This window comes from Prinia subflava, chromosome 17 (genome assembly GCF_021018805.1).
Source record: "Prinia subflava isolate CZ2003 ecotype Zambia chromosome 17, Cam_Psub_1.2, whole genome shotgun sequence".
Classification (NCBI taxonomy): Eukaryota; Metazoa; Chordata; class Aves; order Passeriformes; family Cisticolidae; genus Prinia; species Prinia subflava.
In genome coordinates, this window is record NC_086263.1 from 3104150 (window position 1) to 3131139 (window position 26990).

The window sequence follows — 26990 nt, forward strand, 5'->3', positions numbered from 1 at the left end:
AGGGCCTGAAAAGCCTCAGAAAACAAGAAGGTCTCTTTAATCCCTGGAATGAATCCGCATACACCTCAGAGACAAAGACCCCAAACAGCAACTGTAAAAAACATGAGAATGTCCAGTCAATTGAGTTTGTTCCTCTTTGAAGTGTGACAACCTTTTCCTCCAGGAAGGTGCTGAATCCCCAGTCTGGTTTTGGTAGGGCTGGATTCTCTGCTCTCTGTTGAAGAAAGAACATCTTTGTCAGTAACAGTAATTCCTGCGCGCTGGGCTCTTCTCACCACACTGCCATGATGGTCCAGGAGGGATCAGCCAGTGCCAGAGGTGACTGCTGGTCACAGGCACCCTGGAGCAGGTGGCTGTTGTTAGGGCACACATTTTCTTACTCTGGATCTTGAAAGTATGGCAGTGTTGAAAAAAGAATAAAAGGTAACTGTGGTCAAAAAGGAACAGTTTTTAAGCTAGCTGCTTGGAGCAGCAAAACAACACAAGGCTTTGGACAAGCTGTGCTTATCCCTGTTCTTCAGCCACTGTGACTGTTTTTAGAAGCATAATTTAAAACTTACTAAGCCTGAGAGTCTTGGCTACATCTTGTGTTTGTGTGCACAACTTTCTCAAAATAGCAATCTTAATACCAGAATTATGTCTGCATGAGTTAGAAACACAGCCATGCTCCTGACAATGATTTCCAGACATTTAAAAAGCTTAAAAGAAAGCAAGGTCCTAGAGGCAATCACAGCAGCAAAGGAACACTGTTTATTGAGTCTCAAGACAATGTAGAAGCAGACTGAGAGTCTCAACACAGAGTCAGTTATTCCTGCTGCTGCTCCCTCTGTATGTTACCTGAATTATCATTCCCTGCCCTGAGAGGAGCACAAACAACACTACCAGGATCTGGAACCAGGCTCCAGCCCGTGCAGACATTCAGAAATACTCTGCCAGCCAGCAGAGAGCAGCAGCATCAGCTCTGAGCCTCAACACCACAGCCTGGGGAAGGTGAGGAACTGGGAGCTCCTGATGGGCATCCAGGACTTACCCCAGGTTACTTGCGAAGCTTCTTGATGAAGCTGACCTCATCCCGGTTCCTGATACCATACCTGAGCACAGAGTAAGGCTGTTAAATGCCAGCTTCCAGGAAAAACAACCTGTGAAACCCTGGAGCTCCATCTTTCCCAGGGACACAGGGACTCCTACAATCCCATGCTGTGCCCTACTGGAGAACACATTAAAATTCTCACTTGTGTATATGGGACAGGCTGCGAGCACTGAAGGATCTGCTCATCTGCCTTTAACTGCAACAACCCCTTAAATGCAGCATCTGTCACAGGCTCACTCTTCCAAGGACAGCTTTGATGAGGGCTGTCTTGCTGGATTTGTAGTACTTCAGATCACCTTTTCTGGCTGGCCTGCAACAGGCCGGCAGCCCCAGCACTGCTGGGAAGTGCCTCACACCAAGAATGGGCAGGGAAACATGGGAGTCACCCGTCAGTGTTTTCACCAGACTGAGCAGCTCCAAAGATCAACACCCACCCTTGGGTTTCCTCTTTGCTTGGCATTCTTCATAGAATGATAGAATGTTATGGGGCTGGAATGGACCTTACAGACCATCCAGTCCCAACACTCCTGCCACTGACAGGACACCTCTCACTAGACCTGGTTCCTCAAAGCCTTATCTGACCTGGCTTTGACCACTGCCAGGGTGGGGGCATCCACAACCTCCCCGGGCAACCCTTTCCAGCTCCTGTTCCCTGCTCTTTCCTGTCCTACACCAGTATCTGTGCTGAGCAGAGTAACTGTAACCATTCTGCAGGAGCTTGGGAGGGATGGCCAAGGCTTCTGTGGGATGCTCTGAACTGGCTGAACCTAGCACAGGACGGTGGTGGCGAGGATGAGGAATGCCCCAAGGCCATCCCGTGCTGCAGAGCGCCTCAGTCCACCTGTGCCACTCCTGTCCCGGCCAGTTTCCAGCACAGGCCCCCCCTGAGCCGGGGCACGGCCCCCCAGCTCAGCCCTGCCCGCGGGGATGCTGCGGGGGCTCCTCTCAGCCTCAGCACTGACTCGGTAACTCACTCTCTCAGCTTCTTCCTGTCATCCGCCAGCTTCTCTCCATTGAAGGTGAGGTGGTACGTCCTCCAGATGTACCTCCTGGGGAAAGACACTCAGGGCCAGCCGCGGGAGGGGGCCCGGGTGGGACACGCTCCCGAGCCGCCCGCCCAGCCCCGCTCACCAGCTCAGGTGCTGCACACCGCCCTGCCGGGCCTGCCTCAGCTGCATGTGCCGCCGCAGCGCCTTCTTCAGCTCCAGCACCGACGCGTTCTGCACCACCACCACGGCTGCGGGCGGGGAGAGCCGGCTCAGCCCCGCCGCGCCCCGCCCGGCCCCGCCCGCCCCGCCCGGCCCCGCACGCACGCACGGTCTCGCCGTCCGCCTTGCACACCCGCACCGTCATGGCCTGCCCGTACTCCAGGGCCACCTGCGAGCCGATCTCCTCCGCCGTCACCTGCGGGCGAGAGCCGCGGCCGTGAGCCCGGCCCCGCCCCGCCGGCCCGGCCCGGCCCCGCGCCCCGGGCGCACCTGCGGGGGGAGGTCGCAGAGCAGCGGGTCCTGCACCAGCCGCGCCAGCGCCGCCTGGAACAGCTCCAGCACCTCGGCGTGCGCCAGCTCCTCGGGCGGCTCCTCCGCCGCCGGCTCGGCCGCCATCGCCGGAAGGGGCGGGCGGCGCGGCGGAACCGGCGATGCTGCTCTTCTGCCCGGCCTGCGGGAACGTGCTGGTGGCCGAGGAGGGGCCGCGCTGCCACCGCTTCGCCTGCACCACCTGTCCCTACGTGCGCAACGTCACGCGGAAGGTACCGGGGGCGGGGGCGGCCGGGGTGGGGGGCCCGCCGTGCCCGGAGCCTGCCGTGCCCGGGGCCCGGGGCCCTGTCCAGCTGCCCCGCTTCCCCCTGAGCTGTCCCGGCGCGGCTCCCGCAGGTGACGAGCAGGAAGTACCCGCGGCTGAAGGAGGTGGACGATGTGCTGGGCGGCGCCGCGGCCTGGGAGAACGTGGACTCCACGGCAGGTAGGGCCGGGCCGAGGGGCCGCGCGGGGCTCGGGCCGCCCCGCCGGCCCCTCACGGCCTTTTCCCGCAGAGCCGTGCCCCAAGTGCGAGCACCCCCGCGCCTACTTCATGCAGATCCAGACGCGCTCGGCCGACGAGCCCATGACCACCTTCTACAAGTGCTGCAACCCGCAGTGCGGGCACCGCTGGCGGGACTGAGGCGCCGCGGGGCGCGGGCGCAGCTCCTGCAATAAACGCGGCCCTGAGGGCCAGCGAGCGGCTGTGCGTGGTTGTGTGGGCCCGGCAGGGATGGGAAACGGGCTCCGGCGGGGCCCCGTGCCCCTGCTGCGGCCCGGGGAGGGCGGGGGTGATACAGTCGTGCCCTGCACACCGAGAAAGCCGCGTTCAAAACAGCCCCGCCTGAAGGGAACCGGGCTGGGCGACGCTGAGCCCTGAGGCAGCTGCTGTGCCACGGCACAGAAGGCAAAGCTGAGGTGAGGCGTTAACAGCGCGGCCTTACAGAGAGCCAAAAATGAAAAAGGGCCTTTGCTGTGACCCGTGAAAATCTGTCAGCTACAGCAACAACTACAAACTATACAAACTATACACTGCAACCAGTTACTGATAAAAGCAAAATGTACTTGAAGTAGGACCACGTCTTACTTGTGTTTTAGCATCAAGCTTTATTCTCAGTTTAAATACATTCAGAAGTAAAAAGGATAAATAACTTAATAAAAACATGACGGAGCACAAATTGTAACATTTACTCTGCAAGGAACACTCTCCCACAGGCTAAGGCAGTCTCACATGGCTCAGCTTTAGCCCTTCTATGCAGGGACAATCTGCACCCATTTATTCCAGTTCATGTCGCAGGGGAACACTCTCCCCAGCCTGAGGGTACAGTCTATGGTGGGCTCGTAGTAGATGGTGGGGCTTTCACTCAGTTTGGGATTCTGGAGCAGTTCTTCCACGACTGGCTGAGAAAAGAGGGACACTGGAGATGGCTTTTTCATGTAGAATCGTCTGATGCAACCAAGAGTTTCCAGACCCTGCAACAAAATTCACATAGTTCAATTTGGGCAGTTGCAGGGAAAAGAAAAAAAAAAAAAAAAGGAAAAAGCTGTGAATGCTGCTCTATCTACAGAGTTCTCAGAAATGTTGGACAATTTCTACCAGAAGTAGCTTCACTTGAGCCCCTGAGGAGCCCATGGTTACAACACAAAGGTTAAAAGGATAAACAGCTAAATAAAAACATGCAAGCTCTGGCTATAGCTGGATATATCTCGTTACTTTCAAGCACAGTGATTGATACATGGTGACTGTCACAGACAGTGCTCAGCAAGAGATGTCAACATCTAGGACCAGTTACAAAAAATCTAACGCTGCTCTAGATGTCAATCCCAGACTGGTGCCAGCCCTGGATAATGGGTAATAGGTGTAGGACAAGCTCTGTCTGTGCTTTCAAAACCAGTTCTTAGTGAATTTATTGGTACAGATGTTATATTGAAGTGCTCCACTCTGTAAAATGTAGAGGTTATTATTGCTTTATTTTCTGGGTTTGAATTCACATTGCCCAGGAATCCAGACTGGAACACCCAGAACAGGATTTGCACCACAGGCACCATCCCAGCTGGCACTGTCACCACAGGCACCATCCCAGCTGGCACTGTCACCACAGGGTACAAGCCCTGGGAAAGAAGTGGCACATGGACACTGGAATATGCATTTCCAGTTAGCAGGGAAGTCATGCCTTTGGGAAGGCCTGCAGGATTACTGCTCTGCTTCAGATTTTGAATATTTATAGGAAAAAATAATAGAAATCAAAGTTCCATGTCCAAAGTAGGAGTGGTAGAAATTGAATGTCAAGACGTGGGAACAGAATTATGAGAAACTCAACATTTTCTTGCCATCTTTTGTTTGACAGTAAGGATCTGTAGGCAGGTCCGAAGGTCTGAATTACACATTGTCTAGCACAGACACATTTCAGTTTGATTCTCATGGCACATTACCCATCCAGAAGGTATATAAGAAAAAAAAATTAAGAATACTTAGTTTATCTGTGGTGGTTAGGGGGCTGAAACTAAAGGATCTTTAAGGTTCCTTCCAACCCAAACTATTCCATGATCCTGTGATTACCACTGCATTAAACAGCATCTCATGGGGACAAGCCCCACTCTTCAGCAACTGTACATCCATTGGGAAGCTCCAGCTGTAAAATCAGTGACAACACAGGTACATCCAGTGTTCCTCACTGCGAGCAGGGGCTGGCCCTGGCTGTGGTTCATTTCCACCAAAGGGAGGTTGTTTTTCCCCTTTCCCCGGGCCTGGCAGTGCTGTCCCTGCTGTGGTTCATTTCCACCAAAGGGAGGTTGTTTTTCCCCTTTCCCCAGGCCTGGCAGTGCTGTCCCTGCTGTGGTTCATTTCCACCAAAGGGAGGTTGTTTTTCCCCATTTCCCCAGGCCTGGCAGTGCTGTCCCTGCTGTGGTTTATTTCCACCAAAGGGAGGTTGTTTTTCCCCATTTCCCCGGGCCTGGCAGTGCTGTCCCTGCTGTGGTTCATTTCCACCAAAGGGAGGTTGTTTTTCCCCTTTCCCTGGGCCTGGCAGTGCTGTCCCTGCTGCCTGGGAGTGCCTGCAGGGCCCAGGCTGTACCTGCAGGATCTCCAGCACGGCCACGGGCTGCAGGACGCCGCAGTAGTGCTGCAGCAGCCGCGCCTGCGTCACGCCCGGCCGGGCCATCACGTGGTAGAGCACGGCCTCCATCATCCCCTTGCACACCGGCTTGTTCAGCTTCCCGTCCACGATCCTCCACGGCCTCCCCACGAAGCAAACCTGCTCACAGCCCCTGCAAAACAGGCAAAACCCAGCTCAGGAACAGGGATGGGTTTCTCATCAGGGCAATTCCTGCCTAAGAGATGTGAGCTACATCCATTTTAACACGAGTGTAAATTCTGTGGCTGCTCGGAGCAAGGGCTGGTGCTGCTCTACCAGATCTGCATTTTCCACCAGGGGTTCACCCCTCTTAGCACCATTACAAACCCGGCAGCTGCCTTGGGTCTCGATGAGCAGGGAAACTTTGTCTGGCATTTAGCTCTGATATCCTCCAAAAGTTATCCAAGACCTGCACCACGCAGCAACAGTGCTCTGATGGGAAGCAAATTCCTCGTTTTTAGCATTTTGGTGTCCAAAAGACAGTCCCTGTGTGGAAATTCACATTTCTCATATTGCAGTTTCTCCAGGCCTTTTTTTCCTGGGCACCTGGAAGCTGGCACTGGGCTTGTTTGTGCAGTAAAATCAGTTTGGTCCTCTGATATTTGAAGCTCATTGGTTTTTGGGTAAAAATATCAATCAGAGACATTTTTTCAACACAAGGAACATTAACAGGAACAATGGAGTGGGGTTTCTCCATCATCAATGCTCACTGCTCATCAGAGCATAAAACTGAGGTTTCCAAACCACTGCTTCCAGTGTTCTTTTGGCAGTGTTTGGTATTCTGCAGACATCTCTGTTACTCACCCGTCCCTGGCTGCCTGGGAGACATCTGTCATGGAGCTTCCTGGAAAGAAAAGGACACATATTTTCTAATTAACTCAAACTCCTTATCTAATGGAAGGAGAGTTAAAGGTGGCCAAGCTGTGAAGTGCAAGAAACCACAGCAGCAAACTATTCCACGTGCTGCTCTCAGTTTTGGGGAGCTCTGAGCTGCCCCTCTGCCCTGCCTGCAGCACACTCTTCTCACACCTCCTCCCACAGCCTCAGCTCTTTACTCAGCCCCACCTTTTGGGGCTCCTTTCCCCAGTCCCAGCAGGTTTATTCCTGGAAGTCTGGTGCTATGGCTGAACCATGGTGATTGTGTGGGCTGAAGGAACTGAGGTTCACAGGGAGGGTGCAGGGTCCCAGCCTGGAGCTGTCCCAGGCTCTGGGTAACCTGAAGCTCCTGGACATCAGAGGGAGGTTGGGCACAACTCCAAGGAGCTGGAGACATGAATGCAAACTCAGGATTCCAGCAGGGCTCTGCTTCAAAGCAAAGGCTGTCTCTGCAACTCACATTACGTCATGGGTTTTAATTAGACAATTACTTAAGGAGGTATTCCTGCCACACCCAGAGGGTAACAGCTTTGTTTTAAGCACATGTAAACATTCACTGGCCAGTGAGAACTCTGTGCTTGATAAATGAAATGCTGTTTTTTCCCTCCTGTGCTACAAATAAGTCAAGGATGTTAAATCCAGGAGAGTACTTCAATAGTTTAAGAACTGCTGAGGTCTCTGCTGTTTAGACAGCCCAGAGTGCATTTCCTGCAGGAAGGCTCCAGTTAAGCAATCCCAAGCTGTGGGATGTTGGGGATCACCCTCTGGACCTGGGTACTGGCAGGCCTTGGCAAGGTACCACAGGAGCAGTGAGCTTGTGGTTCAGCCTGAGATTAGAGCTCGTAAAAACCAAACCAAAATAAAATCCCCCACAAACTACTACATGTAAAGCTTGGCAAGAACTACTAGCTATTAGAAAACTGGCAGTAAAAAGGAAAGGAAAATGAAGTCCAATTGGGTTACAAATGAGGCTGTTAATCCCACTGGCATGTGCTGCTTCCTGGTGGTTTAATGAGTTTAGGACTTTCAGCCATGGACATTCCAGCTAAATGCACACCAGCAGTGCTGTGTTTTCCAGGCTTAGAGATGCCTGACCTTTGGACTGAAGCCAGAGATGAGAAACTTCAGATCCAAATTATTCCGGAAAAGTTTAAGACATGGAAACAAGTTTCTAAGAAAACATACTTCTGGACCAGTCATTCCAGCAGAAGGCATAGCAAGGATTATGGGATGTATTTGAAAACTCAGAGACCTTTGAGATGAACTAGGGTTATGCCAATTTATCTGTGAGAGAAGACAATCTCTCTGGTACAACTGCATCAAGAATCCAGGATTTGCTTATAAAGTGAAGCTACTGGTTGGGATCAACTGCTGATGAGCTGGTTTGTATTTCAGGGAGGCAGAGGGCTCTCCATACCTTTAGAGACTCCTGGGTTCTCCTGGAAGTAGGGAAGATCATCATCCTGCTCACTGGCTGAGTGTTCAGGGATAGGGATCTGCTTGCTGTGCTCAGTGCTGAGCTCATCATTCTCCACTTCGAGTTCTTTGTCCTCAGAATGAGATTTATCTTGTTCCCTGTACGTGTCCACATCCACAGCCTCTGCAGCAGGCTCTGGGAGTTCAGCTGGGGGTTCTTCCTGCCCTCCCAGGGAGCCTCCTGGAGCTTCTCCTGTATCAGCTCCCTCCCTTGGGACAGGCTCAGGAACAGCTGCATCCGAGTTCCTGCCATCTGCACCTGCCAGAGCAGGCTGTGCACCCTGGCAGGGGTGACTGTCACCCTCAAGGACATCAGTTCTGCACCTCTTCCTGGGGGGCTCGTCCTCACTGGCACAGTGTGTGTCTCCTGCCAGCTGCTCCTCCTCTCCCAGCCGTTCCTGTGCCCTCCCTGGCTCCGAGGGCAGCTGCTCCTGTGGCCCCTCTGGGGCAGGGTCTGCCCCTGGCTGCTCAGCATCCTCTGCTCTGCTCCTCAGGCACACCGAGCGCAGCAGCCAGGGCTGGGCAAACACTATGGCCACCAGCCTGACACTGTGGCCTCCCACCTCTAAAACCTGCTGCATTTCAATGAGGTCCTGCAAGAAACAAACAAAAATCCCCACAACAAATTATCTCAGGAGCTTTCACTGAAAAATATCACTTTAACCCAGTGTCATGGAATTGTCATGATTTAACTGGCAGCAAGGGTTTAGTAGAATATTCAATTTTGCCCCCAGCTGCACTGAAGCTGAAATGATGTTTTACCCCTTAAGGCTTCCTGAAATTACAGCATGAGATGTTTTTCTTCAGCTTAAAAGTAAGTTAAAAATAGAACTGAGAACAAGTACTTTGCTTTCAAAGATTGATGTTAGCACCTCTAGGTTTCTGAAACAGTTCATTCCTACCTTTGATTAAGTGCTGCTTTAATTTTTGGCCTTCCTAACTTTGAGGCAAGATTGCTGTCAGGTGTGGTGTGTGATCTCTTGCCTGACATAAATAACTCTGCTCAATTTATAGTTGCTTCCGACAGCCTGGAAGCTCGTCCTGTTCAAGGGGAATACTAAGCATGAACACATTAATGGATGGGAAGCAGCTGGCTGTAAACCCACCTGAATGTACTGCTCCAAGCTCCTGCTGCGTTCAGCCTCCACCTGTTCATAGCTGCAGAAACGTTTGCTCAGCTCAGCTTTGCAAATCCCAAAGTGGGCAGTGGCCTCTATGGCCTTCCTGACCTCCAGAACGGCCGCCACGTCCCCGGGGCTGTACCCACAACGCTCTGTGCACTCACAGAGAAACTTCTCCTCCTCATAGTTTTCTTCCTGGATTTTTATCAGCCTGGTGAAAGTTTCAGGGAGGCAGGAGATGCCCACAGCCATGTGATCCAGCAGGGAAGGAGCTGCAAAGCAAATAAACCATGGGAGTTTAAGCTGTGAAGCAGCAGTTACTGTGCAACACACTGCAGGAAGACAAACAGATTAGAGGTGTTCTAGGCCAATGAAATACAGAGCTCAGCTTTCTATCTTCATTGCTGCAGTTCCCTTTTTTCTTTTTACCTTGCATATCTGTCTGAAAACACCTGTAAAGAGCAGCAAACTGGTTTACAAGGGCTGACCCTCCCAGCAAAGTGAATTATGGCTGGAAGGCAGTGAGCACCTGGTGGTGTTCTCTCTAACACTGGGTCAGCTCAGCTCTGAGTTAATGAGGGAATCCTCTCCTTTCTTCTTGAAGAAGGTCAAGTGAAAATTCTAGGGCAAGGAAATGCTGTAGAGGACACTTTTAATCAAAAAATCCACAGCAGAAAGCTGTTGGCCAGGTCTGGTTTGAACTACCACTAGACAATGCTTTAGACAATTAGTTCAACAAAGCATCTCTGTGTTCAATGACAGGTCCAGCACTGCCCCTGTAGAGTATCCACAACTGAACCATGCAACCCCTATCCCAGTCCTGGCTGATGAGGGGACAGCTCTGGCACTGCTCTTCCTGCTCCCTTCCCTTTTACCTGCAGGCTGCTCCCTTTTTGCCTCTGGAACCTTTGGGGCAGCTGCCAAGATAAAATGGGCTCAGCTGTAATGAGCAGTGAGCTCAGCACAGCTGGAGGGCACGAGAGGCAGCAGAGACAGGAGAAAGAATTTCTGTTTTACCTCTGTCACACAGCAGTGGAAATGGACAGGGGCAGCACCAGACCCTGTCAGCTGGAGAGCTCAAGGCTCTGGATACATTTGCATTACAGATGAAAACAAGATGCTCTTTAAGAAGGGGCAGTGCTGATGAACTGCAGACAGTCAAGCTCTAAATATTATAAAAATGTTTAAATTACTGAGGTAAGAGGCCAGACATTGGACTCCACTGTTTCAGGCACTTGCATAAGAAGTTAAATGAAAATTTCCATTCAAGGAGCTCTGAAAGATTTTCTTTTCTCTTTACAGAAGAGACAGCCTGGCTGTGACATCATATGGTATTTTAAGATGTTGAAGGGACTGCAAAACCTCCTAGAGAAGGGTAACAGGGCAGAAGACAGATTGCAATAATAGTTTAACACATGAGACAAAAGCAAGGCCTTATTACCAACAAAAGCCCAAGTCAGCCGCCTGTTTTAAATCAGGAGAGAAAGCCTTACAAACATGATGTGTAATGAAAACAGAATGTTCCTGTTAGGGAGCTTTGTTTAAACCAATTCCTCAGCAGGTGAGTTCACCATTGCTCCTGCTCCAAACCACTTCTGTGCACTTTAGGCCAAAGAGAACTAACCTGGAGAGCTGAGCCTTCCTGGGATGGGGGTACACCTGAGCCTGACCTTCACCTGGCAGGAGTTGACCACGATGTTGTCACTGGGGCTCAGGTTGCGAGTGCTGACAATGCCAGGGGAGTAGTAGCCTCTCATCAGTAAATAATTGGTGTGAGAGGCCTGGCGAGGCTTCACTTCGATTCTGCGTTTGCCTCCAGAGCCTTCATCCAAGTCATCATCGTCATCATCGTCATCCTCGAGTCCCTCTTTTCCCAAGCTACAGCAAACACAGGAGGTTAGATTGGTTTGTTGGGTCTTTTCCCAAAAGAAGGAAGTGATTCATGACACTGAGCAGAGCAAGGACACGGAGCTCCTGCGCTCTGTCTGGAGCTGGGGCAGTGTCCACACCAGGCTGATTTAGAGCACTGACAACAAGAACTACAGAAAAGGAAATACACTAGAGGTCCCTGGGAAAGGAAACTCTCTTTTTTGCAAATGTGTTGAAATGAACCCAAAATATCTCAGCTTCCAGTGCTGAAGCTCTTTGGTTCAGCAGATGCTTTATCTTGAGGGAACATCTGTTAGACCCTGAGAGCACGAGGGATGCTGCAGGATGGGGCAGACCGATTGTTTTTCAGGGTGAAAAGGAGGAGAGTTACAGATTTTGGTTACTTTAAAAAATAGTAACTAAAAAACCACCAAAAACCAAACTGCAGACATCCTCCAAGTATAGAAAAGATTAGCAGTAGCAGCCAGGATGGTTTTCCCAGATACAAACTTACTCAAACCAACATTGTTTATTCCAGGACAGGACAAGAGCCACTATGGATAAAGCTGAAGGCTCTGAACAACCTGATCTAACTCTGAAGTTGCCTCTGTTTTAAGCAAATTATGCCAGGGACAATGAAAGGTTCCTTCCAACCTTTTCTAAGATGAGTTAGGCCTTAGGTACCTTCTTTTAAAACATATTTAAAATTGAAAGAGAGTGCATCATTTTGAAGAAATAGTGAGTGCACAACTCAAGAAGCCCCTGCTCAGCAATGGGACCAGTCATGGGCTTAATGGATTTCTGTTAATGACCTGGCTGATAAAACAGCTCATTCAGCTTGCACAGGATCACTCAGGACACTGCAACTGTGTGAGAAGCTGGGACTGATTTCAGAACATCTCCAGAACACTGGAGAGTCAGCCTGGAAAAGAGCAGGGAGCAATTCCCTATGACAAATGCACGTTATTAATATGACAGTACTCTGCATCTGTCCCTCCACACTGAGAGGGAACAATTAACCAGATAAAGGAAAAGGAGCTCGTTAGGTGACTCACAAGAATCATAAGCTGTGCATGGATCACTGCACTGGGGGGTTTGGCTGCTTTTTTCTGGCAAGGCCATGGCCCTTCAGAACCTTGGGATGCATTAGCAGGAGCTTCAGCAATATAACAGGATGGAATTGGCACAGAGCTGCCAGCAAGAGCATGGCATTTGTATTTTGACATCACAATTCAGTGCAAAAGAAAATAATGAGAACTGAGAGAACTGGGTAACACGAATAAAGTGAAGGAACCGAAGCTGCTCATTTTGAAGAAAAGCATGTTATGGGAGAGGGACCACAATAACAACCCTCAAGTAGGCATTAAGCTGCTCTACAGAGAAAGAGAACAAAGTATTTTCCATGTGTACTCACAATAGGAAGCAGCAGGTCAAATGACTATGAGATTTTAGCTGCACTTTTAAGAAAGCAGATAATGACTGTAAGGAAAGGGGCTCACAGGCTCCCGCTGCCTGGGGACAGTTCCAGTTTATGCCATTACTGCAGGCTTACAGGAAAATTGAATCCAAGAGGAGGCAGTGCACAGAAGCACTGCTGTGGTGAGAGGTTTCACTGATAAAGCTGAAACCTTGTTACCAGTCCTCTCAGTCTGTGACATGGCAAGGCACAATGCTGATGAAAACGCTCCTGTGGCACCCAGAGCTCTCCTTTCCCTGTCAGCTCTGATGGCACTGAAGTGCCAAGCAATTGAAATGTCACATGTGAAGGCAAGTGCAGCCCAGGGCTATAATGACAGGCACTAACTTAAGTGCCATTAAGTCTCCTCAGAAATAAAAATCTAAAGAGTAGCACAGTAAAAATGCCACAGTGCAGGGCAGGAAATGCTAATTCCTGTCCAATTTCATCCAAGTTATCCCCAAACTGTTTTCTCTAATGAAAATAACAGCATTTACCTTTTTATCACTTCGTTTTCCACCATAGAGCTGTCCACCACAATGATCTGCTCTGGGATTCTCACATTCACAGCCACCAGTCCCAGGGAGAACAGGGAAAGCATGGCCACACACTGGCCACCAGGGCCATCCATGGGAAATGCCACCATGCCCTCTGATGATGCATTTTCTTCATCTTTAAATGAGAAGTTGTGTGGCTGGTCTGATTTTTCAGCATCCTTGAGCTTCTCCAGGAACTGGAAGGACTCAGTACAAATGGTACTGGGGAAGCGCCATGTAAAAACTCTGCACAAAACCACAAAGAAGCACAAATCCTTCAAAATCTGCTCTGACTGAGGAGTTTTACAATTATGGTAGCACAAAGGAGCCAGAGTTGAAGTTTCATGCTAGAGCTGGTGACCAAGCACCTTCCACACCTGCTTTCACAATCCCTTTACTATTTCCAGAACATTAGGTGTTTATGCACTGTGTAAAGGTCAGGTAGCATACAGCAAATAAAAAGCAAAGGTATCATCTTCTGCTTCACAGGAGTGCTAAAGAAATCTTCCCACCACATCTGCAACTGTGGTGCTGCATCTCCTCCCCTCTCCACGTGTCTCTGAAGTCCTGCCCAGCACCCTTGGCTCTATTCCCTTGATGCCTTAAGCTTTAGCTTTCATATTTTCAGCTTCTGTGCTGCCCAGGGGTGCAGTTCTGAGCCTCATATTAAGTGCTAGTGAGCTCTCTTCATAGAACAGGGAGACAAAACAAATCCTTTTCCTGCTGAGGACCAAGGACAACCTTCAGCCCAACAGCACAAACAACGTTGGACTGAACAGAGAAAACAAGGATGAGACCTCACAACCTGAAGCTGCAATTGGATAATTAAACCCCAACATGCAAATGGACCAAAACTTATAAAAATGTAAGATCTTGTGACCTGTCAGCCATTTTGTGACCATTCTTAGTCCACCAGCCTTGGTTAGGCTCCTGTCCTGCCCAAGGTGGATCCTGCAGGCCTTTCAATAAACACCTGCTTTATTCTCTGGCTCTGCCAAGTCTCTCTTCCCAAGGCCTCACCTCAGTGCCCTGACTGCTCCCCATGAGGGCTGACTGATGCGATGTCAGCTGCCCAAGGCTCCGGGCTCTGCACACTGCCCGTGTGTTGTCCCTCCTGGGTTGTTGTCCCTCCTGGATGGATGCTTTCCCTTCCCCGAGGCCAGCAGTGGCCCTGCACCCACCTGTAGTAGCTCTGGGACAGCTGGTAGGACATGGGCGCGAAGGGCAGCGCGCGGCTCTTCTTGGGCCCCAGCGAGTGGCTGACCCTGCGGCGGTTCACCAGGCTGCGGCGCTGGCACTCCAGGAACGCCCGCAGCAGGACGTCATCGCCGTACTGCCGGTACAGCCGGAACGTCTGCAACGCACCCCTGTCACTGCCCCGCACCTCACAGCCACAAACACCATCCACACAAAGTCACTTTACTCCTCTCTTCCTTCCAATGCCGATTAAATTAACTAAAGGCTACAGAACACTTGGTACTCAAAATGGGATCAGGCTCCTACTGGAATTATAGGTGTGAAAAATGCTCCTCTGCCACACGTTTTGGTAAATTCTTCCCCTCATTTCAGCAGGAACACGTGGTTCTGTGAGCTTGGCTAGCCAGCTTCCACTCTTGCTTATGAGCTGTTAAACTCCCTTTGAACTCTGATCTTACTTAAGCACTTGACTGAGGGATGATCTCTTTTTGCAGTCCCCAATGTTGGAGGAGAGGTGCCCCAATCCCCCTGTCAGCTGGGTGTTAGGATTGCTTTTGTGATATCTCCTCCACAACATTGCAGCTGCTCAGGTGGGCACTAAGCATGGTACAGCTTGACCTGCTGGAAGTGGAGTTTATTTCATGTGGTTTTAGGGGGTTGCTTCAACCTCACATCTTGCAATCTCATCCTCAGAGAGAAAACAACAAACTGAAAATCTTCCTACAATATGTAATTTCTAAAAGCAGAATACTCCTCACAGAATGGATACAAATCCAAGTCTCTGGGTTTCTTTTTAACCATTTTAAAAGGAATGTGCAAAGGGAGGAAGGAGAAACTTTAGGGTTGTATGACCACATGTGGATGTGGCACTTGGGGACATGGTTTAGTGGTGGCCTTGGCAGTGCTGGGCTGATGGTTTGACTTGATGATCTTAAAGATCTTTTCCAAGCTAAACAATTCCATGATTCTATGAGCAGTAAAGTTGGGTCCAGACACTGTACCTGAAATGACTGGCAAGATTCCATCTGGTTATCTGACAGTGCCAGTGTACTCTGAATCAAATTCTGCAGCACTAGAAAATGAATGTCATAAATACTGAAAGAAAAAAGAAAGGAGAGAAAAATATTTATTCCTGGTGCTATTTGAACATGAGGTACCCATTAGACCAGCACAAAAATCTACAAACTCCCATCACCTGCTCCTGAGATTAAAGCACAGAGGCACAAGATCCTACAGCTGAGGATCATTCATGTAAAGGAACCTGTTACATTTTCCCTCATTCCACCCCAAACTTCTGGATCAGTTCCAGATAATCTGACACAGAGTTCTCCCTGATAAAATCTCCTCCTCTTAAGATACAATACTCACACAGAAAATGTACACTGTTGTCCCAGTGGTAAAACAATTTTGAGGTCATCTCTGTCATCATTTTATCTACCAAATCTATATCAGAGGTCCCTACAGTCTTGTGCAAGTACTTTGCTGTTCATAAATTTATACACTGCAACAAACAGACTGAGTTAGGATATTCTTTATATTCCACAGCTGGGAGGGGCTGATGTGGCCTGGTCCTAACAAGGAAAATGGTGCTACTGCTCCTCACCTGCTCAGATTATCCTCTTTTGTGCCTTGATTTGTGTCTTCTCCGATTGCCAGCACTCGGAATCTAGTTAAGAGAAGGAAAAGGAGAACACTGGAACCAGATTTTCTGTGATTTTGCATCAGCCATGAAGCCCAAAGGCTGATGAGCACAACTGCTAACGAGGCAAGTGCTGGGCCAGCCCAGGGGACTGTCTGCTCCAGCAGCCCTCAGCACAGGAGTCAGACAGGAAAAGAAGTGTCAGATCCATCCCCACTCAAATATCTGTTGACAAGGAGATAAAACAATGGACAGGAGACACTTCCAGCCCTGAAAAGATTTGTCATTTTATTGAGGTTTTGGACTCCAGTTACCACCAGCAGCACTTTTGCTGTAATGCACAGCTCTTCCCAAATTAAGAAAAATTACAAAGGTGCTAAATTCATTATCATAAAATGGTCTGAGACACAATTTCTCCACACTGCTCTTCAAGTGTTAATCACCATGAAAAAGCTTAACAACCTGGAGCTGGAGAATGCTGTACAAGGCTGAGTGCTCTTCCTTATCAATACTTTTAGCAGCACTGAGAGGATTCAGCTGAGTAACCAGCTACAAATTGTGATACAAAATGGGGCCAGTTAATCTGGAAAATGCTAGATTTCCACTGCAATGAAAAGTTACTCCTGAGTAGCAACATCTCTAATACCAAGGACTTGAGGTCTTGACAATTTAGGAAAATCTGCTGTTGTTAACTTCTGGTTTAAAAGTCTTATTTAGCAATAACAATGGTTTGAAATCAGCAGGATTGTGCAAATAACTGAAAATCAGTTATATGTATTTAGGAAGTGTGGATATGAAAGAAACACTGCTGGTTGTATTTAGTAAAACTTCTTTTCTTACTAAGGGTACAAGTACAGAGGGTGTAAATCATGCCCAGAGAAAAGACCTGCTCTGAATTGCTGTGCCCTCTCACTGCATCACCCCATGTGCAGAGCCAAGAGCACCATGATTAAAATACCTGGAAAAGAGTTCCTCCAGAGTGTCAGGAATCTCCAGCTTGGGATTCCCCAGGGTCGAACTGAATTTCTCTTTCAGTCTTTCCACAAACTCTTTAAACTCCTTTGCACAAACCTTCGAAAAGAGGACACAGAAATGTCATCCATCTCAACTTCTTAGAAAGGGAATAACCCCTCTGCTTTTAAAGTGGGATGAAAATTCTTGTAGCAATAGCTGAGTTCTGAAGTCAGCAGCAGCCCAACAGCCAAGGCAGGGCAGGGAAAAGCTTGTGCAGTTTGTGTTTGCTGATTCAGTGAACAGTTGCAGGTTCCATCTGTAATCAGCTCACAGCTACAAGCAAAGCACCATGAACATATGTTCTGAGACAGTTTCCTGAATTAACAGCAAGATCTCTTGCTAAAGCTATGTTAAGCTTCTGCTCAAGCCCTGCAGGCTTTTCCATGTTCTCCATGAAGTCTGTTTGCACAACCACGGCTTGGAGAACACCTGTGACGTCAGAGAAATGTTCTCTGGAAACAAGTTTTTATTTCCTTCCAAGACAGACAGTGGGGATGGGGACACACATTTATTTCAGTGATGTCTCATCAATGAACAACTGCTCCTCTTTTGAGCAACAGGAATCTGACAACAGAACCGATGGGCTTTTCTAACAATGGTGTGAATTGTCATTCCTGGATAAAAATCCTGACTGTGACACTGTCCCAGTTCTGAAAAAATTCTGAAAATCAAGATGGAATTTCAGTGCAAACATCTTTTCAATTTGAAATTATGGTTCATTTAAACGGAAAAAAAAAGAAGTAAAATCTTTTGGTTGCTCAAATCAAGTATTATAAAAATTTGCTTCTGTTCCTGCAGTCATCCCCAGAAGCTAAGGTGACATTTCAACATACAACTGGAATAAAAGATTAGAAATTACAGAGCAAAAACGTTTTCTTGCTCAGATAACAATGTGGCTGAAAGGATAAAAAAAAGAATCAGCAGACAGAGATGTTTAGTCACGGCTGTTGATAAACAAGCACATTGAGAACACAATGCTTGTAGCACAGGGGGCTGTTTATGTGCCTTTGGAAAGCTGCCCTGTGTCCACTTCGCTCCCAGAGCAGCAATGATGCTGCATTTTTACAGTGATGCTATTTTTAAAATAGCTAAAGGTTCAAGGGAGAGAAAAGACATGAAATCACTCAGTAATCCGAATAGCATAAAGTACTCTATGAATTTTTGGAATGCTTCCCTCCTACCTGTGGATCTTCATAATTATTTTCTCTATTCATGAAATCGTCAATGAGGGCTTTATCTTGGTAAACCTCAGCAAGGCAAACTCTGCAAGAGATACAATTGAAGCTGTTGCTCAGAGCTGAAATTTTCCCAGTTCAAAACAGATCTGACAGCAGCAGGGTGCAAACAAGATGAAAATTTTAAGTGCCATGAAACAAAAGAAATACGTAGGAGGACCATGTCCCTTCAGGAGAATTTATCCTGTATCTAGAACACAGAAAACTTCTTACTTGTAATTGAGGTAGGTCTGTGGGTTTCTGACAATGTAGCGGGCTCTCCGCCCCACGGAGTGGGAGGTTTTGTCCAGGGACTCCTCGAAGCTGGAGTGCATCAGGTCCCTCACCACCTGCCAGGGCACAAAGGGCCCCTTCACCTGCGGGAGGAACACAGGGGCCTGTGTTACACCTCGCTGTGCGGGGCTGCACAGGTGAGAGCAGGAGCAGGTCCTGCTGGTGGCCCGGGTGTGCTGAGCACCTTGGCATTGAGCACGTGGCTGGCAATCCTGCAGAGCATGAGCAGGCTGTCCTCCTGCACCGTCCAGGTCACGCGCAGCCGCGTCATCCTCAGCAGGGCGCTCTGGTCAGCCTTGTCGTGGTAGCGCAGCCGCTTGCTTTTGTCTGCTGAGTCCTCCTCTGCCAGCCAGGGAAACAACAAAAGGCATTTCGCTCAGCACTTTATATTCTGATTAACTCAAACTTCTATCACAGGCTCAGCACCAGTTCGAGTTTGTAAGAATGAGAGACGAGCAGGGAAGGAAGTTGCAGTCTAGTCTACCTATTGCAGTCAGCAACAGCTGTCCCAGGCAGGAGAAAACTGAACACTTTAATTGGCAAATTGGCAACCTAGAGCACCACTGCTTGAGGAGCCTTTAAGCCAGCTATCAAGAGCTGATAATGGACTGCAGGGAGCTGCTGTGGCACGGGCTCCATGAGGATTCCTGCAGTCTGTGCAGCCACACACAGCTCCTGGGCACAACGTGCTGCTGCTTCTCCCCAGGACACCCGAGCCTCCTCAGCGACCGAGGCAACACACAGACACGGCCACAAAGCTGCCCTGTCCCACACCCTCTTCTCCAAAGCAGCTTCCTGCAGGCCTAGGCATAGCAAAGAATGCTGCTTTTTCTGTTTCTTACCTTTCTTCTTCTTCTTTGCCCTCTTTCCAACATCCTTCCTAAGCCTCTTCCTCTTTTGGCTTTTTCCACCTCTCACTCTTTTCGTTCGATCCTGGGTTGGTTCTTTAGTTATTTCAATACATTCCTCTTTCTGGAAAACTGACTCTGATCCTACTTTTGCTTCTCCCAAAATATTAATTTTGTTACCTAAAATGACACATATTTACAGCAATGGAGCTTTATGGCAATAACATTCTACAATGTTAAGATAGAAAGGTATGTTAAGGTTAAGGTATAAAGACCAAATGACAAATTTCAGTAAATTAAAAGACAAAAGCCCTCTCAGAATTGCTCTTTGTTAATCTTGTCATTTCATGCCCCTTCTCAGCAGCTCATAGAATAAATTCCTACATTAATGAGGAGTCATCAAGTAATTAAGTCTAGTTTACAGTGCACAAACACAAGGGAACAGAGCTGAAGTTTTACATTCAACCTGAAGCATTTTCTCCTCTTTACTCAAACATTAGGCTGGATAACAGTGCTACAAAACATTGGCCCCTCTGGACAGTCTGCAACCTGCACATCAGAAATTATAAAGGATAGAAATTGTTGTTTTAAAAGAAGTTATTTACACATCTGTTTTACAGCCCCAGAAGTATCCTAGATCATTGTAAGGAGACAGGACCAACCCATGTCATCAATACTAGATAAAAAATTATTGTTCCATATAGCCAGTAATAGGGAATGAAATCATTTATCTGTTTTACTGCCCCAGGAGCATCCCAGATTACTGGAATGAGACAAGAACAACCCATACCCTTCATGCTGGGTTTGACAAAGGCAGGAGGAGCTGTGGCACAGTCTCAGGCCTTACCTCCAGTACTGAGTGCCAGGGGGTGTTTGCTGAGGAAGGTTTGGAGTCTTGCTGTCAGTCCATTTTCAGGACCTGTATTTTCCTAAGACAACACAGCTTTAAAAAAGGTGACATGCAGAAGGGCTGCAGTGATTTTAACAACAGTCTACTTGGATAATCTGAGTAGTGTCAGAAATAAATTTTCAGTGTAAAGGAAAAGATCCCTGGCAATAAGGAAGAACTCATTTGTATTATTACTACCACACATTAGAATGGCTCCATAGCTTTTCTTAAAGCACACTGGAATGACCCCTAGATTGTGAAGGTTAGAAATCTCCTCAAATTTCAAAGCAGTAATTACTGGAAAAGAAATGCTGGATTCTTTCATTGCTACAGAGGCTGAGCAGAGTTTGCTGTAAAACAGTATTTTTCCAAAGCATTTTACATTCCAAAGGAACTTCTGAAAAGCACAAAACCAAAATGCAAACACAAACACTGGGTAAATGCCTCCTACAGCACATTCTGCCCATCCTGAATCTGAGCCTGAACCAACTGCAATGAATTGGGAGTTTTGCCATTCTCTGCTAAACCCATTTCTCTTGTGTGGAGTTCACTGGGGGCAGAAGTTGGTCACAAGATGTGGAGAGGAAAGCAGAGACCAAAGAGCTGCTGGAGGTTGTGTTACTGCTCAACAATGAGCTGAACAGCAGACAGAATTAAGAGTGAAATGATCCTGCCTGAGGGAAATAAATTAGCAACTCTAATTTTACATCCATTGCTAGGCTCTGATTTGTGCACTGCTTAGGGGGGAGTAATTACAGGCAGCTCTGAAAGCCCCTGCTCAATGCCTGGTGATGGTGAAAAAACAAAGGAAATGTATGGGATTCTCAGGGATGTAAAGCAACACTAAGCAGCTGTAAAAATCTGTGCTTGGCCACAAGCTTAATGCACTCTCAGATTGTATTTCCACCTTAAGAAGGACAGGTAGAACTATCATGGGTTAAAATAAAGGCAACAAGGATGATTAAAGACAGGACAGTTCCATGCTGGGAATAGTAGATGTCTCTCTTAAAAAAAGGAGAAGAATATGAGAGACATGAGAGATGTTTACAAAAATCCATTGAAACAGTAAGAATAAAAATGTATTTTTCACAGCTTCTCTTAGTTTTTCAATTACTGGGGAGCTTAAGGCATCCAAAGGAAGTGGTGGCACATAGCAGGAATTGGAAACACTTTGCCACAGGAGGCTGGGGATAGTAAAGACTTATATATGCTCAAAAGCCAGACAAACTAATGCTAAAAGAAACAAAGCTATTACTGCTTTGAAACATCAACCCCAGATTTAGAATGGCCTTGAGCCAAAATTGCAGACAGCTGGGAGAGCATTCTGAGGAAATATCCCTTGCTCTTACAAGCTTCCATCAAAGACGGGATATTAACCAGAATTCTGATTTGCATGTGTTGGGCTCCCTATCTGTTTTTTGTTTTCATTTTTTTCCTTGTGTATTTCCTTGTTTTGGATGTTTTTGTCTGACAACTCCTACATTCCAGAAAGGCAAGAGGAACCACTGAGTAGAGTGAACTGCTTGCTCATTGGAGTATTTCTCCTTTGGTTGAATGTCCTAACAAATCCATTGTCAAATTCAGTTTTCAAATAAAATTTATGTCCAATTCTTGCATTCACTTCAGCACCAAGATTTGTGAACATCTGGCACTCATTTCGTTCCAGTGCTGCAGACCCTTACTGAGAGCATGCAAACAGAATTTGGGGTCACTACCTCAACCTCAAGAAGGTTAAAAGTTGGAGAAGACACTAGAATGTATGAATTTTAAAATACTCACCTTCCTGGTCTTGTTGATGATGTAGCTTGTCCAGATCCAATTGCGTTTCAGGTGCCCATAAAAGCTGGAATCCAGACCTGCAGCTCCCAGCCCATCTCCAGGGATGGATCCATCATCAACCACCTCTCTGCTGCCCCTACCAGCAAGAGGAACAAAACCACAGGAATTACTTTGTACAGATTCCTTCCCAGTGCTCCTAACTGGTGTGTGTGCAATGTGCAGGACTTTCCCTTTGCCCTCCCAGTTCAAAGGTAATATTACACCATCAATTACATCCCAAACTGTTTCTTCCCTAAAGATGTTGCAGTCATGGCCAGCCTAACTGCAAGTAAACACCAGATATCCAATTTAAAAGATTTACTGACACACAGAGAGACTATGTGCAGAAGCTCAAGCAAGGATCAGTGGGTCCCTCAAGTCCATTATTTTTTTTAAGATAACTTGATATATCTACCTGCAACATGGAACTAACAGAAAATACTTTTAAACAGACTGTTTATTGAAACAGAATAGAATATTGACAGAGCTAAACCACAGTGCACAACACAATATAAAAAATTTAACTGGGGTTCTGCACGGCTGTCACAGGTTGTGAGCATGCAACCCTCCCAGGTATTCTGGGTGTGATTAGGCAGAAGATTAAATGCTCCAGAGATCACCGCCAGATCACAGTGCATATTAGAAATTAATCTGCAACCAATTACAGCCAAGTGAAGCACAAAGGGACAGAATTCAGAATGTGGCACTGGGGAGGTGCTGAAGCTACTTGAGATACCATGATGTAAAGCACAGGAACACAGAACCTTTGCATTTGTTATTCCTGGCATTCACTGTACTTGGGAAGCATTCCCTCCCAACTTTGCTCTCCTCAGGACTCTTGCATCACACACCTGTACTGCTCTGGAGGGAAAGCCCAATGTGTTTATCCCATCCCTCCAGCACAACAGCCTGCTTGGCAGCCAAGTTATTGAGCACACACCACAGAACTCCATCTCCCTTGGCTCAGTTCACCTCTGAACCCCACAGAACTCCCAGCTGAGATGTTGGAGTCTCAAGTGCTTTTGCTGTTGTGTGACATCCTCAACACCTGAGCAGTTTCTCCTGCCTGCCCTGCTGGTGGCAGGGGCTGAGGTGACCTACGTGGTGTACTCCAGCATGGCACATTTCCGCTCCAGGTTGTGCTTGTTCACTGCTGACTCCTGCTCCTTCTCCACATCCAGGGCGCTCTCCTCCCCTGCCAGGCTGCTCCTCTTTGTCCGAGGACAGCGGACAACTCCTGCACAGACAAAGGGGTTTCACTCTCTGTGACAACTCAGAACTCAACTTCTCTTCAACCCACCCTGCTCTGGCAAGCTGCTCCCACACAGTACTGTCATTTTTACCCCTTCTCAATACAACATGCCTGCTTCTCACAGAGAAGGGCAACTGTCAACTTTTATATTTCCAACAGGGCAGCAATGCTTTGCCATGAACCCAAGTGCATCACAACTTCACAGAATCATATGGACACAGCTCCCAACACGTTTTTTTGTGATGCACAGGACAACATTCCAAGACAGCAGAAGTGAAAAAACAGAGCCCGGCTCAAGTTTTAGGAAGGGAAGAGGAACTGTGGTGTGCCCAGGAGGGGCAGTGAGGCTGCTCAGGAGGTCCAGCAGTGCCATACCCAGGGGTGTGTTCAGGCAGACACACTGCAGATCAAACCAGAAGTTCTCCACGTCCTGCAGGGTGTTGAGGACGTAGCAGCGCCGCTCAAAGGGGCGGCTGCTCTGCGCCAGGTTGTAGTGCAGGTCACAGCTGGTGGTGTCCACAATGACAGCATTTCTCTTCATGTACACAAACACCTGCCAGACACAGCACAGCTCAGGCTGTAAACATCACTGAAACTGCCTGATGAGCAGGACACACCAGCTAGGTTAGGACTGGACAGTTTCCGTCTTTGCTGTTTTCAGCCACTGCTCTGATAAAGGCCACACCCATTCCCACACTATTGCACTGTATTCCCAAATTCCCTTGACAGCAACCCAGGAACTTCCTTTCTAGATTTAGAACAGTTTCTTTTCATCCTTGTGCACAGAATATTCCAAGTTTCCAGAGTGGCTATTTCCTGCAAGTCCTCACTTGGGATTTGCGTGTTTGGAAGCCTAATTACCTTTCTTATCCTCATAAAGTCTGGTCTGCTTTCTCCTTTGCAGGTGCTCTCTATCTAAAAAGATGCATATGAATCTCATTATTTTACTCTGATCAGTGTCTTTATTCTGTATCAGACATCCAAGCTTAACACCTTGATGGAAAAGAATGTGTCACACTCATTTTTCATTAAGTCTTGCCAGTCTAGGACCTCCTGGATCATTATTGTGTGCAGTGCTCAGCATTATACATGTCAGTAGTTCCCCTCCAGAGAGAGGTGAAAAATTATCTGCACAACTAACAGTGAGATTGAGTCTGGAGGTTTGCACATACATCTGAAACATCAGCACTTCCTTTAAGGTAATTATGAACCCCAGATCTTGAAAAATTCATAAAGAATAACTGCCTTTTAATTTTTTTTAATTACCTGGTCTTTGTCTTGAAACTTCTCTGTTGGGCCAAATTGCAGCAGCCCCATGTAACATAATCTCTGAAGGTTTTCTACCACTGAGAAGATGTACCTCCTGCAGCAATGGTAGGAGTGTTACAATTAGCAATCATGCAAACAGAAAAGTGATACCAGAAAATCCAACATTTTCATGCAGCAACCTGAGCTTTCAGCAAACCACTGAGTTATACAACTTCTGAAGTGGTATTGTTGCTTGAATTGTGAGCCTATGGAAAACATGTAGAACCCCAAGGGTCCAAATTTCTTTTCCTAAAATCACAAACCTAGTATTTTAGCCAAATATTATGCAAAATTTTGCTAGCAAAAAAAGAAAATTAGCCAGAAGTAACATATGTAAAAATGAATTAAATATGGTCAACAGCAGATCTGCAGACAATTTCATGTCATGTAAAGAAGACAAGAGTAAGAAAACATGACTGCTAAATACAGGCCTTTGTATGTGTATGTATGAAGAACTGGGCAATGATTCTTGGAGTTCAGGTTGTTTAAAATTACTGCTCCAAGAAACTGCTTTCAGTTGCTCAAAGCTTTGGCAGAGCAAAAAGTGCAGCATTTTCCATCCTGCATTCCTACATCTATGGTAAAATTCTGGCAGCTGCAGGAACCTCCTGCAAGATTTAGTTTCTGAGACAGTTTGTAAAAACTTAGCTTTGCCCACATTTAACTTCACTAAGATCTAATTAAATGCAGTTAAATGGGAGCTGGATTTTGGCAGGAGTTTTCTCTGGGGGTCAGAAAGATCAAGCCTAGAAATTTGGCTCAGTTAGAAGTTCTGGTGAATGGAGGCTGAAGAGACAGCTTGGTTATGTGTCATAGTGTTTTGCACCAACCCATCAGACGGAGCCTGCAGGTTTCAGAAAATGCCATCAATTCAGCTTCTAATTTCTGAGATTTCACAATAGGTTTGAAGCTGTAAACCTGGGCTCCCCAAGAGCCTTGGCTGCTGATACTGCCCAGCCCTGTTCCCTCACCTAAAGCACATTTGCAGGTTTGGAAAATGTCATATAAACCGCCAAACATTCACACATTGTCAGCAGTGACTTTCTGGGGAAAACTAGCATGGTGCTCTTGATTCCACACATTGAAATCACTTCAGTTTCCTCAGTCCAATCTCAAGTTTTACACCTCTTGGAAGAGAAATGGCAAACCATGGCAGACATGCCACGGAGAGTATGAGGGGAAACTGAATGTGTGAGAGGCAGGCGCTGGGAAATGTGGCACCCCTGGAAAGATTTATGAAGGACAGCAACACTTAGACCCTATTAAATTCTGAATTTAGCAGCAGTGAGGAGTGTGTTTTATATGGAAGCAACATCCTGCTGATGAGTTATGAAGGACAGAACCTCCCAGATCTCAAGCACTGCCTGACAGCACACATGAATATTGTTTATTAGTTTCTTATTACCTTCTATTTGGGAGAGAAAAATACAGTTTGGCACACTATCCCTTGAGGATTGATGATCCTTGTCTCAAGTGCCACAGTTCTCTTTGACACAAACAGGAAATAACTGAGAAAACAATCAACCAGCCACTGTTGGTTCCTCTCTTGAGCCACTTATTTTGACTCATCTGCTTACCTTTTGTAAAGGAGCTGCTGTCGGACTGGCCTTGGAAGAAATCTGATCAGAGTGTGCTTTTTTAGTGGATCATTTAAAATATCTTCCAGACCTTCCACCTAGAATTATTTTAGAAGTTAATCAAAATGCAAAATGTAACTAGCCCCTCAAGTATAAAGCTTTGCTACCAGAATTGTCTGCTAAAATATTTTCTAAGCAAACCTTACTGCTTTTGTAAAATGCTTAAACATTATTCTTGTTAATCAGTGAGGCAGAGGATTCAGTGAGATTATAAAATGCTCTTGGCAAAACACTATCTTAAGAATTTGCAGTACTACAGGGCTATACATTTTTTTTTTCAGTGAGCCTCTGAAAGCAACTACTTCTTCTGTAAAAGACTGAAGTGTCTCTTCTCCTCTCCAGGGTCTAGTTTTGCTAAAACAGATTAAGGGGATGTTTGTTCCAGCCTATAGCTACAGCTGACATCATCAGCCTTTGAAGAAAACAACAGAGCACTGTACCTTGTAGCTGACTTGTACAATCTGAACAAAGACTGAGAGAGGCAAGCAGAGGAGGATGTCACTGACAAGAGCCCATCCAGAGCCAAACTCCCTGTGCACGGGCAGGGGAGGGATGTAGCGCATCCACGACGAGTCGTCCACGTACACTGGAATGGAACAGTGCCTCAGACACATCAAACCCAAACCTTACACAGATTCTCACTGTCACTGCTCAAGAACAACACAACTGCCAGTTCAGTCTGAAAATCTAAAATGATCTGAAAATTCTCTAAACTCTTGATTTGCAAACCTTTCTGAAGTAGACTTTTATCTAGTTTTCAGTGTTGAACCATGGTAAGGTCTGTAGTAAAGTCAGGATGTGCTAC

The 26990-nt window shown here is 47.2% G+C and overlaps 3 protein-coding genes across 4 annotated transcripts in view; 1 reads left to right on the plus strand and 2 right to left on the minus strand.

Annotated features, from left to right (window-relative positions):
* Positions 1-21: 21 nt before the first annotated feature.
* SNRNP25 (small nuclear ribonucleoprotein U11/U12 subunit 25) lies at positions 22-2702 on the minus strand. 2 transcript variants are annotated; one of them, XM_063414216.1, is made up of 6 exons: positions 2569-2702; positions 2404-2494; positions 2222-2327; positions 2065-2139; positions 1031-1091; positions 22-91 (listed from the first exon to the last, which is right to left on the minus strand). In XM_063414216.1, the coding sequence occupies exons 1-5, from the start codon at positions 2692-2694 to the stop codon at positions 1037-1039; spliced, it is 453 nt and encodes a 150-aa protein (XP_063270286.1). In that variant the 5' UTR covers positions 2695-2702; the 3' UTR covers positions 22-91; positions 1031-1036. The 2 variants fall into 2 exon arrangements, with proteins under 2 accessions (XP_063270286.1, XP_063270285.1); XM_063414215.1 differs by having other exon boundaries at positions 22-214.
* A 1-nt stretch (position 2703) lies between these two features.
* On the plus strand, positions 2704-3304 carry POLR3K (RNA polymerase III subunit K). The gene is made up of 3 exons (XM_063414217.1): positions 2704-2840; positions 2965-3052; positions 3123-3304. The coding sequence occupies exons 1-3, from the start codon at positions 2730-2732 to the stop codon at positions 3248-3250; spliced, it is 327 nt and encodes a 108-aa protein (XP_063270287.1). The 5' UTR covers positions 2704-2729; the 3' UTR covers positions 3251-3304.
* Positions 3305-3694: 390 nt separating this feature from the next.
* GTF3C1 (general transcription factor IIIC subunit 1) overlaps positions 3695-26990 on the minus strand; it is a 39265-nt gene continuing 15969 nt past the window's right edge. Inside the window, exons 16-37 of the mRNA XM_063414199.1 lie at positions 26626-26771; positions 26126-26223; positions 24507-24603; positions 23616-23793; positions 23090-23225; positions 21950-22085; positions 20129-20210; positions 19276-19461; positions 18618-18775; positions 18374-18516; positions 18107-18188; positions 16870-16982; positions 15876-15938; positions 15274-15367; positions 14257-14429; positions 13037-13321; positions 10839-11092; positions 9200-9486; positions 8035-8686; positions 6546-6585; positions 5682-5874; positions 3695-4080 (exon numbers count right to left, since the gene is read on the minus strand). Coding sequence (XP_063270269.1) covers positions 3859-4080; positions 5682-5874; positions 6546-6585; positions 8035-8686; positions 9200-9486; positions 10839-11092; positions 13037-13321; positions 14257-14429; positions 15274-15367; positions 15876-15938; positions 16870-16982; positions 18107-18188; positions 18374-18516; positions 18618-18775; positions 19276-19461; positions 20129-20210; positions 21950-22085; positions 23090-23225; positions 23616-23793; positions 24507-24603; positions 26126-26223; positions 26626-26771 — 3818 coding nt within the window. The 3' untranslated portion in view covers positions 3695-3858. The remainder of the gene's footprint in view (positions 4081-5681; positions 5875-6545; positions 6586-8034; positions 8687-9199; positions 9487-10838; positions 11093-13036; positions 13322-14256; positions 14430-15273; positions 15368-15875; positions 15939-16869; positions 16983-18106; positions 18189-18373; positions 18517-18617; positions 18776-19275; positions 19462-20128; positions 20211-21949; positions 22086-23089; positions 23226-23615; positions 23794-24506; positions 24604-26125; positions 26224-26625; positions 26772-26990) is intronic.

What these genes read in the sequence shown, in the direction of transcription:
- SNRNP25 (XM_063414216.1), bottom strand. Translation starts at nt 2,694, where the DNA reads ATGGCGGCCGAGCCGGCGGCGGAGGAGCCGCCCGAGGAGCTGGCGCAC. An exon ending in GGCGGACGGCGAGACCGTGC is followed by an intron (nt 2,328 to 2,403) that starts GTGCGTGCGGGG and finishes CCCCGCCCGCAG; the next exon opens with CCGTGGTGGTGGTGCAGAAC. An exon ending in GACAGGAAGAAGCTGAGAGA is followed by an intron (nt 1,092 to 2,064) that starts GTGAGTTACCGA and finishes CTCTGTGCTCAG; the next exon opens with GTATGGTATCAGGAACCGGG.
- POLR3K (XM_063414217.1), top strand. Translation starts at nt 2,730, where the DNA reads ATGCTGCTCTTCTGCCCGGCCTGCGGGAACGTGCTGGTGGCCGAGGAG. An exon ending in TGCGCAACGTCACGCGGAAG is followed by an intron (nt 2,841 to 2,964) that starts GTACCGGGGGCG and finishes CGGCTCCCGCAG; the next exon opens with GTGACGAGCAGGAAGTACCC. An exon ending in GAACGTGGACTCCACGGCAG is followed by an intron (nt 3,053 to 3,122) that starts GTAGGGCCGGGC and finishes CTTTTCCCGCAG; the next exon opens with AGCCGTGCCCCAAGTGCGAG.